Here is a 10806-nt window from a genome sequence, read left to right on the forward strand (position 1 = left end):
TTGAATAAAGTTTTTTTTTTTTTTTTTTTTCTTTTTTTTTGTGCACAAAGTATTCTCGTCGCTTCGTAAAATTACGTTTGAACCGCTGATGTCACGTGGATTATTTTATCGATCTCCTTGCTACGTCTCTGGACTTTGACCGTGGTAGTATCCTTGCTGTCTATGGGAGGGTTAGACAGCTCTCAGAATTCATCAAAAATATCTTAATTTGTGTTCTGAAGATGAACAAAGGTCTTGCGGGTTTGGGACGACACGAGGGGGAGTAATTAATGACAGAATTTTCAGTTTTGGGTGAACCATCCCTTTAATGCCTTTGCATACAACACACATTTAGCTCTTTAAATTCATGCAGGTCACACTTCTATTCTATTCTCAAGTCCAAATTTGTCATAAATTTTCTCAGAAAGATTAGTCCTGTCATGGAGGTTTCAGGTCTCTCAACCCTAAAGATCTCGGTTGTAAAAAAAAAAAAAAAAGTTTTCCCTGCTTTAGGGAGCAAAAAATGTTAATTTCTGATTTTATTCATTTTGCTTTTTTTTTTTTTGTAGTTTGAGGCACCTTTTTTGACCCACGTCAATCCGTAAGTTGTTTTGTCTTTTATTCTCCACTTCTGCACCAATCTTCCTGAAGTGTTTTATTCAGACTTAGCATCCCATTAGCTGTGTGTAGCCTTTACCTACGTCTATCACCTTTAAAACTGCCGTAGAGTAACAAATACTTTATTAGTAGTCTTGTGGATTTTTTTTTCTTTAGTACAATTAGAAAAACGCTCATTGTCTAAATAAGCTTGAGCAAACAGGCCAGCAGAACACTAAACCACATGCTTCAGAGGCTTAACGTTCAAAGACACGCTACATTTTGCTAAACCACTCCTAGAGAGAATCCCAATTTTTGACACTGAGGTCTAGCCTTATTTTTGGATTAATGGTGATGTAATATACAGGACAATTATAATTTTATGTCTACTACACTAGTCAATATTTGAAGTGGATCAAAACCTTTCATCAGAGTTGTCCTAACCTGAAACCAAAATGCGTTCTTGTCTTAGGACAACTTTGAACTTTTTTGATCCACTTCAAATGTTGATTATAGTTTTTTTTAGTGTGTGCCATTTAAACACGTTTTCTGTCCTTCCATGTGCAGTTGTGTTCTGGATGAGTGCAAATGAGTCTTCATCTTGCCATGGTAAATTTGTTGTAAGAGCAAGAACAAACATCTAAATTTCATATTTAAAACTCATTGTTTTCCCATTAAATAGCATTAAAATGTATTCTAAAATACCCACATTTACGCCATTGAATCTTCAATTGGCAGTGGTGAATACAATGGTAGCTGCAACATAATCATGACTTTATAGAATAATTCTGTACTATAATTGAAATATTGAGAAATAGTCTTGACTAAAATTGCTGTAACTTGAAGCAAAGGTAGCTGTTATTGTGCAACTTATTACGTTATAGAAACATACAGGGCCTAATTTTCCTTAAATTCATGTTTATTGTTCTGATATCTAGCATGGTGCCTGAGGAGATTTCAATTTGCGTAGACCTCTGACTCGCTCTATAATTGGTCCATAGTGACTGTTTCACCCTCTTTCATCCCTATAAAGTTAAAATTTCCTACAGACACACTGATATTCATCTTTTTGTTCAGCGATAATGCAGACTTAATGGTGTGTCTTAAGCTGTGCCGATGGCATCGTTTGATAGACCTTTTTAATCTGTTGGTGGCAATGTGAGTTTATTTATTACATTTTTTCCATTAGTGCAGGATTTGATTGTGTCACATGACTGGGAAACGTCACTCTATTTGACACTTTGAAATTAAAGGGTTTTAGATAGGGATCATGTGACATTGAGCGGGTTTATTTAACATTATGGTGTCATGGCTGATCTTTTTTCACTTGGGATATTTGTCTGGATTCCATTTTCTTTGCTTCAAGTTGTGTATACCAACCACTGGGTGGCAGCATCTGAACAGTAGCCTGCTTGTTTGACCTTGGGAAAGTGTTGAGATTGGTGTGATGTCCGTGAAAGTCTGGTGGGTTACATCACCCCCCCCCCCCCCGCAGTACGACTTTCACCCACAATGCACTGCTGAGCAGCAGCTCAACGGTGTCCAATAACAACCCTCTTCTCTCCAACAGAATCAGGCAGACAGACGACTCGACCTGAATTACAGACAGAATGGAGTGAGTTCTGACTATTCAACCCCCAACATCCCCCTCAGCACACTTAAATATCTCAATGTGCACGTTATGTGGCGGTCAGGTAGCCGCGTGTCCCAAAAGTGTCCAAAAATACCACCAAAACACTGACCAGTCCAGCTTAAACATACCAGTTTACTTTTAAACGTGTAGTAAGCACAGAAAACGATCCACACACACATAACCAGATACATTTTCCTCAGTAAATTCACTTGTTAGTGCATTTCTTCACATTTTACTCTGTCAAACCCATAAACCAATACTATAAGGCCTCTATATTTAAGCTAGAATGCAGCAGGCATTTAGTTTCACTTCCGCATTTTAGTTTGCAAGTGTGATGTCTCAGCAGGTCATACATTACCACATTTCCCACCCAGTACTAGTTCATACAGATGTGAACGCCGTCCCCTGTGGCGCATTTGACCAGCAAACTGCATAAGACTACAACATGCACGCCTGTCTAGTTGATAGAGTGAATCTCTTGATTTCAAATGCATACCTATGCACATTATAGCACAGGGAAGCTTCATATGACTGCTGTGGCTCTTATTTTAAACATTATTTGATATAACTTATGAAACTAATGTAAATTATTTTATTTTGATTGTTACAAACTGCGTATATCTTCATGTTTGTTGTTCACTCAATAGCCTTGTTCTTTGGTAATGTTCATAATAGTGGAGTAATTGGAAATGTTTAAGTATTGATCTGGGCTGTAATCTTCATGTGATTCCATTTTAAACTGAGAAAGTCCATGTGAAGCCAAAATTGGCCCCATTTACTTTTATAATACATATTTGTCTTATTGCAAGTAATTCATCAGTACATGCTATTATGAAAGAAAAATGGGTTGCAAATACTGTTTCATGTTGACTAGATTTCCAGAACGAATCCGGTCTCACTAGCTGTTTCCATCCATGTATTTTTATGCAAAATCAGATATTGTTTAAAGTTGCATGCATGTAAAATCTTAAAATGCACAATAAAAAAAAAAAACGGGTTCAATTGAGGATAATTTTTTTCTTTAATACAATTAGAAGTCGTGCACATAACCTCCAATAGAAATGCAGAAATGCATTTATCGAACAAATCCCTTGATGCACAATAAAAACATCCGATCACAGGATTGGATAACGACTAACCAGTGGACCAATCGCATTACACACCATCTAAAATGTATAGTAATTCTGAAATGGCTGTGCAAAGTCTGTAATCAAAATAATTTGGTATATTTACCTCCTAGAACGGTTTCAAACCATTGCATTCCCACACATTAGACCAAGATTACATGGCAGCGATTGTTATTACATTTCATCTGTTGCATTTGCACCAACGTCCATTTTTATTATGGATATATTGCACCAGTTTACCAGGAAGTGAAGATTGTTCTCTTGAACATTTGGAATGGAAACTGTGCTTTATGTGCAAATGTTTCATGTGATACTCCGTTTTAAGTTAACTTTGCAATTTTGGATGGAAATGTAGTTATGGAGGCCGGTGATGTTGTTATCGACACGCTAATTTCTCATTTGTCCTTCCTATCTCTGTCGATCTTCTGCACCCCTCTATTCCTCTCTTTTCGCCCAGACTTTCCCCCACAACCAGCAGCCTGATGGCCAGCAACGTCACCAACAAGACGGATCCGCGTTCCCTGAACTCCCGGGTCTTCATCGGGAACCTCAACACCATGCTGGTGACCAAGGCTGACGTGGAGGCCATCTTCAGTAAGTATGGGAAGATCGTGGGCTGCTCTGTGCACAAAGGCTTCGCCTTCGTCCAGTACGTCAACGAGAGGAACGCCAGAGCTGCTGTTGCTGGCGAAGACGGGCGGATGATCGTCGGACAGGTGCTCGGTAAGTAGAGTGATGTCCCACTGCGAAGATCTCACTGATGCAGGTCATTGGAGATTAATTTCTTACCTTCGTTTTCCAAGGATGTTTCAATTATTTGAAGGGCTTTTCCTATTTAAGCTAATTCAAAGTCCTTTTTTTAAGGTAAGTCAATGGTCTTGGCGGCCATATTTGCAATGCCTCCAAACATGCAAGACCAACTCGTTCTACTTGAATGGGGAAATACTGAAATCTGCAGGCCAAACTGAACATTTAAATGGCACATTTCAAATCGGCAACTAAATTTGCGCATGTGTAATCCCAAACAGGTCTGTTTCTGAAGTAAGATTATAATGGCAGCTGCAATAATGCAATGACTTGACTTAACCAATGGGCGATTGGCTGTTTTATTTAGAAGGCGGGACTTATTTTGTCATTCTGCATTATACTTTCTTCCATTCATGGTAATGTAAGTGAACTGTCTTGGTATATGTGCAGGCCTTGGTTAATCTCACAAAACCTGTCAAGAATTTGTTCACCAAAATTCAAAAGAATAAGAAGCTTAAAATAAAGCTTCATTTAAGGGCCATCAGGATTTTATTTTATTTCGTATTGTCACAATTTTTATGACAGTTTATGCTTCCAATCAAATTTTCATTATTGCATTGTGAAAATAAAATGATTATATTAAGTAATAAGTATTATTCGCACAATGCAAAAACAGTCGTAATCTTAAATCTCAGTAATTTATTTTATGCAAAATCAATATTTATTTAGTTAGTTAGTCAGTCAGTCATAGTTAGTTGTGACCTTGATGTGTTGTTGCAATATTTAGCCTGATATGGATAGTGGAGAGGGAAACTGAGATCAGGACATTTCTGCCTAAAATCTTTAATTTGACGTGGTCTTAACTCAAAGTTGAAGCTCAAAGAAAGTCCAGGATTTCTGAAGTTGTGTTGCTATTTTGTGCCCTAAACTTGTAAATACGGCAGTATTTGTAGAGATTGTTAACCTTCGGTTGCTCGAGGGTGATTGGTCCTCTAAGAAATATTCTGTAAGGTTTAGGATGCCTTAAGATACATGCTTATGCATGAGCACCATTTTGTTTTAATTAATTTTATTCATTTTGCAGATGCTTTCATCCAATTTCGTGACAACTAGGTGATTTCTTTTTATCTATCTTTTTTTTTTTTCATGTGTGTTCAATCGTTCTGCTTTTTCAGATATTAATCTGGCTGGTGAGCCAAAACCCCATCGGCCAAACACTATTAAGCGCTCTGCAGGAGATATGTACAGGTTTGTATTTAATATTTTTTTATATATTTTTTTATTTTTATGTACAAGTATTTTTACCCCTGTTAATTCTTCAATTGCTTTCTCTTCCAACAGTTCTTCATTTGATCTGGACTATGACTTTCAGAGAGATTACTATGACAGGTGAGCTTGCTTCCAGATTCACTGATCAAACGCTTTGCAAAGAGCTTTTTTATTATTATTCATTAAAGGCTTTTAATGTCTGTCTGAACTGGGATTGCACGATTCCAGGAACGTGCGTGTTAATCTGAGCGTGTGTTTTCAGGATGTACTCGTACCCGTCGCGTGTTCCCCCTCCTCCTCCTCCTCCGCTCTCGCGGGCGGTGATTCCCTCCAAACGGGCGCGAGTGAGCGTGAGCGGCGGCAGCCGCAGGACCAAGAGCAGCTTCTCCTCTAAGAGCAGCCAGCGCACGTCCCGTACCAGTGAGGCGCAGTTTGTGTGCTATATTCTCCTTTTGATACATCCCTCGTTTTTTATTCTTATTTAAATCCATTTTTTTTGTTCACTACTAAATAATTATACATAAATTGACATATTTTATAACCACATTGTTCTGATATATGCATACTATAGGGTCAAAAGTTTGGAATAATTAATATTTTTTTTTACATCTATTCTGCTCAAGGCTGCATTTATTTGATAAAAAATAAAAACATTAATATTGTGAAATTATTACAATTTAAAATAACAAAAAAAATAAAATAAAATAATATGTTTTCTGTTTGCGGATATTGTAAACTAATTTATTTCTGTGATCAAAGCTGTATTTTCAGCATCATTACTCCAGTCTTCAGTGTCACATGATCTTCAGAAATCACTCTAATATGCTGATTTGCTGCATTATTATTAATTTTGGTGCTCGGTTAGTAATAATGTTTTTAGTTCTCAGTGTTTTCTGTTTGGTTATTTGTGGCAAATATTTGCTTTTTTTTTCTTTTTAAAAGAATGTTTGAATGGCAGTGTATCATGATTGTTTTCAACATTGATAATAATCAGAAATGTTTTTTGAGCAGCAAATCAGCATATTAAAATGATTTCTGAAGATCATGTGACACTGAAGACTGGAGTAATGATGCTGAAAATACAGCTTTGCGTCACTGAAATAAATTACAGTTTAAAATGTATTCATATAGAAAAGTGTTATATTAAACAGTAATAACATTTCAATGTTTTAAATCTATTTTTGGTCAAATAAATGCAGCTTTCTGAGCAGAAGAGGCTTCTTTCACAAATGTCACAATCTTATCAGCAAACTTTTGAACCGCGGTGTACATTTGGACTAATAATAAGCACCTCAATGTCCGAGATGTTTAGCGACCACCATTTATATCCGTTTGTGTGCAGTGAGAGCTGATGATCTACAAACCATTAAGAAGGAACTGACTCAGATTAAACACAAAGTGGACTATCTGCTGGAGAGCCTGGAGCGCATGGAGAGAGACCACGGCAAGAAATCAGGTACATGCCACACTACTGAACAAAACCAGTAAAACTAGTCACTTCTAAACAGGCTCTCCTCACATTTCTGCACAGAGGTGAAGAGCACTAAACCAGATGAAGTCTCACCGCAGCACTCCAGCGGCAAGAAAGAGCGCGAGAGCACAGAAATGAACGACTACGAGGATGAGGGAGACCTGCTGGAGGAAGAGGAGGTGAGTGAAAGACAAACAACAGCGTCAGAAATCATGTATAGACTCGCTCGTATTCACCCGTCGCTTTTGGTTTGCAGATCAAGAGTCGAGGAAGGGAGGATGATGAGGAGGAAGAGGAAGGTGAGCAGGAGGAAGGAGAGGACGATGGAGAAAGTGCCAATGGAGACCATTCTTAAACACGGACACACATGCATGCTCACCGTGAGATATATAGAGTAGATCCTCTGACCTTTAATGCACACTTAGTTTTATTTTATAATTCCAGAACAATAATTAAGACTCTGTGACACTTTTTAGATAAGTCGCATGAACCCCTGACTACAGCCAGCTTTCCATGAGATCTCGCAATTCTTGCATTAAAAACGGTTGAGTGCTTTAGGATTGAGAAAATAGTTTGGATTGCAGTGAATTCTCCTTCATTGGTGTGACATTGAACACGTTTGCTGCCAAGCTTTTTTTAAAGACTGGCAACCCAACAGCTTGGCTGTTCTAAGGAACCACTTAGAAGTGCTACGATCGGATTTTACCAAAATATCAGTTAAAGGTTGTGCTTAGATGAAGGTTAAAGCAAGAAAAGTAACCAGTTTCATAACTTTTCAACCCCTTAAAGGCAAGCTCAGTATTTGTCTATAATGATTACTATCCTGAACGACTAATGTAGGTCTACTGGGTGGGACGGTGGTTTAGTGATTGACACATTGATTGGCCAATCAGAATGCATCGAATTTGGAAATTAGAGCTCTTAAAGAGACACTAACATGTACGTTTTACCTTGTTAATTGGTTTGCACCAAACGTACGCTGCCGGTACAAACAAATTGGATCCTTTCCCACTTCAGGCACGTTCAGGTCCTTCTCCTTTGGTGTTTTTAAAGTTGATGCATGAGTTACGGTGGTGATAATGGTGGCTGGAGTTCGGGAACGTTCTGCCATGCTCTTGAGGTCATTCCTGCAGATTGAGATCGCACAGATGCGCTCAAATACTCATGAACGTCTGTCTTCACCAACGCTCTCCTTGATTCTTGTGGTTGTGAGACCCTTCTGTGCAGATTTTCGATCCTAAATGCACTGTTGATCGTTGTCGCCGTCTTCCCAAACACATACAAGTCGATTAGATTATTTTGGCTCAAATGGTTCTCCAACTGAGTCCCAAAACTCTTGACGGACTTTAGTCCCCAAACCCTAACAAACTGAACCCATTCGTTCTTGTGTGCGCTGGTTCAGGCACAGCAATGTTCCTCTAGGACTCGTTTTGGGAATAAATGTAGAGTTACTCGTCCTGACCAGTGGGCGGCAGTGTGGCCCCGTTCTGTTATTTAACCTCACAGAAATACTGCTTGATTGAACTGAACTGTTTTATATTCCATATGTGGTCACTGAGTGTGTGATTGTACAGTCAACATCATTTTACCTGTCGGTTTGTATCTGTGTACAGTGACACTAAGAGGAGAGTTTCCTTCTGGTAAATACACGATGTGTTTGTAGCCATTTTGTTTTCATTTGTTCTGTTTGTCTTTAGTTTGGTCTGTTATAAGTTGCAATAAAACTACAAGTGGTCATGACATGTTGGCTCTTATTGTAAGAATCTGGAACAACTGCTATGATGATAAACTACTTAAACTGCTTTTTATTTTCCCCAACAAGTAGCCATGAAGAGTGACAAAATGCAATGTTTTTTGCTTTTAATTATGCTTGCAGCCTTACAAGTTGAGACAGTCTAATCAAATGCCTTTCTGAAATGTCTTCATTTATGTTAGCAAAACAATTTGCTTCATTTCAATGAACTAATTAAAAGAAACACTGATTCATTTTGAGTCATTCAACAGCATTCCCTGCGGTCGCTGCACTTCATGCAATGAATGGTGATTGTATTACCGCTGTTCGTCACTGATGTTTTTAGGGCTTTTATGATTTATTAGATATATTTGGTGTAAATTTGTGTTGATGTCGTCCAAAATGAAATCTCATAATTTTAAGGCCTGTAGCAAATGCTTGGAATTTCTGTTTAGCTTCTCCAACAATGAGATTGATATTTTCTTTTTTTAGGTTTCCTTGAGAACTCTGTGAATGTTGTTGCATGCTATTGAATGTTTGTTTAGGATGTGTTGTATAGTTGGGTTAAGACTAGGTTTAGACAAACCGGTCTAGACGAGTCTCTTATTTTTATGAGATTCTTTTTTTTTTTCTTTTTTTTTGGTCTTTCACATTCATCTTCTACATTCATCTCTCGATCTGTCTGTTGCTGCAAAATTAGAGGACCTGTTAAAACACAACCCAAACTGCTCAAAACATTTTCTGTTTAGGCCTCAGGAGTCTGTGAACTCATCGACCCAAAATGTTTATGGCAGTATCACAGTATGAGATGAAAGATTACCATGGTATTTGATTGATTTAATGATTTGGAGGTCGAGCACTGATTGAGTCTGTAGGTGTTTGTAATAAAAAGTTGGTTATAGTGACGGTTGACAATTTGTGTTTTTTTTTTTTTTTTACTATTCTCGACCAATTCAGTGTTTTTACTACTTGTATAAAATTGGACCAGTCTTAAAGTTGCTTTCAGGACAAACTTCAAATTTGTTATTAGTTAAATCTTTTTTTATTTATTTTCATAGTAATTTTTAGAATATTTTATTGTGTTTGGTTGTGCAGTTACTGGGTGACTTGTTGGGTAAATATTAACATTTTTGTGAAATAAGTCTGATAAATAAACTAACTAGAGCTGGATGGTATATCGAGATTGCAATAAAATATGTGGAGAATGATGATAAACTCTGGACATTTTTCCTTGATCTGGATTAATCTAACAGCCAATCACACAGCAGACATAAAGGCGGCCGCAGCAGTCAATAGCCGGGCTTCCAAACAAAGTTGCGAATTTAAGCGCAAAATTGGAATATCGCACAAAACATTTGCGAACAAGCACCGTTTCCATCCAACGAGTCAGAGAACAAAATCATCACTTCCTGAAAAACTGGCACTATACATCACTAAGAAAAGTAGTGTAAAATAATAGTGTAAAAAATAAATTGCTTGCACCTCAGAACGAGCAGACGAAACACAATGAATGCGGTCATTGCTTTCGGAGGTGGATGCTGCTGTTTGGGAACGCAGTCGTTTAACACAGGGCTGCCCAAACTTGGTCCTGGAGGGCCGGTGTCCTGCAGAGTTTAGCTCCAACTTGCCTCAACACACCTGCCTTTAAGTTTCTAGTATGCCTAGTAAGAGTTTGACTAGCTGGTTCAGGTGTGTTTGATTGGGGTTGGAGCTAAACTCTTCAGGACACCGGCCCTCCAGGACCGAGTTTGGGCAGCCCTGGTTTAACGTTCTGGGAGGCAATTATACAGAAATACTTTGATGACAGACTTTGCTCGGGCATTTCCGAATGACCATATAACATTTCAGATGCTGTGGAACAAGATCGGTCCGCTGGTTAGTCAGGATTTGCCGTCCCATAGTGCAAAGTCACATGACTTTTTTAATGCGCTTGGAGGAATGCATTCGCAAAATGCATTTCCATCTCCCATTATTCACATTAACCCTTTCTCGCACAAGTCAAAAACCACCTCAAGCGAGCGTAAAAACGTTTTTTGCGAATTAAGGCAATTTTTTTTCCATCGCGTTTTTCCAAGCGTTTCCATCTCTTGATTCTGATGCGATACTTCAAAATGCGCATAAAAGCCGGGTGATGGAAACCCAGCTTATGTCGCTATATTCTGCGTTTCTCTGTGAATGAATGGCGGGGTTTCGTCTGTTACACAACCTCAAACACGCGTGACGCTCGCGAGGATTTCAGCATCTGTCTCAA

The 10806-nt window shown here is 38.3% G+C and overlaps 1 protein-coding gene across 4 annotated transcripts in view; it reads left to right on the plus strand.

Moving 5' to 3' along the window:
* LOC107702784 (heterogeneous nuclear ribonucleoprotein C-like) overlaps window positions 1-8565 on the plus strand; it is an 11190-nt gene extending 2625 nt beyond the window's left edge. The window contains exons 2-11 of one of the 4 annotated variants that reach the window (XM_016505196.1): window positions 549-580; window positions 1654-1734; window positions 2147-2191; window positions 3794-4059; window positions 5259-5331; window positions 5425-5472; window positions 5615-5772; window positions 6695-6808; window positions 6884-7002; window positions 7080-8565. In XM_016505196.1, coding sequence (XP_016360682.1) covers window positions 2187-2191; window positions 3794-4059; window positions 5259-5331; window positions 5425-5472; window positions 5615-5772; window positions 6695-6808; window positions 6884-7002; window positions 7080-7178 — 882 coding nt within the window. In that variant the 5' untranslated portion in view covers window positions 549-580; window positions 1654-1734; window positions 2147-2186 and the 3' untranslated portion in view covers window positions 7179-8565. Of the gene's footprint in view, window positions 1-548; window positions 581-1147; window positions 1186-1653; window positions 1735-2146; window positions 2192-3793; window positions 4060-5258; window positions 5332-5424; window positions 5473-5614; window positions 5773-6694; window positions 6809-6883; window positions 7003-7079 lie in introns of those variants that run through there. The other 3 variants (XM_016505195.1, XM_016505198.1, XM_016505197.1) reach the window with 3 other exon arrangements.
* Window positions 8566-10806: the final 2241 nt, after the last annotated feature.

This window comes from Sinocyclocheilus anshuiensis, unplaced genomic scaffold (genome assembly GCF_001515605.1).
Source record: "Sinocyclocheilus anshuiensis isolate Anshui unplaced genomic scaffold, SAMN03320099.WGS_v1.1 scaffold919, whole genome shotgun sequence".
Taxonomy (NCBI): domain Eukaryota; kingdom Metazoa; phylum Chordata; class Actinopteri; order Cypriniformes; family Cyprinidae; genus Sinocyclocheilus; species Sinocyclocheilus anshuiensis.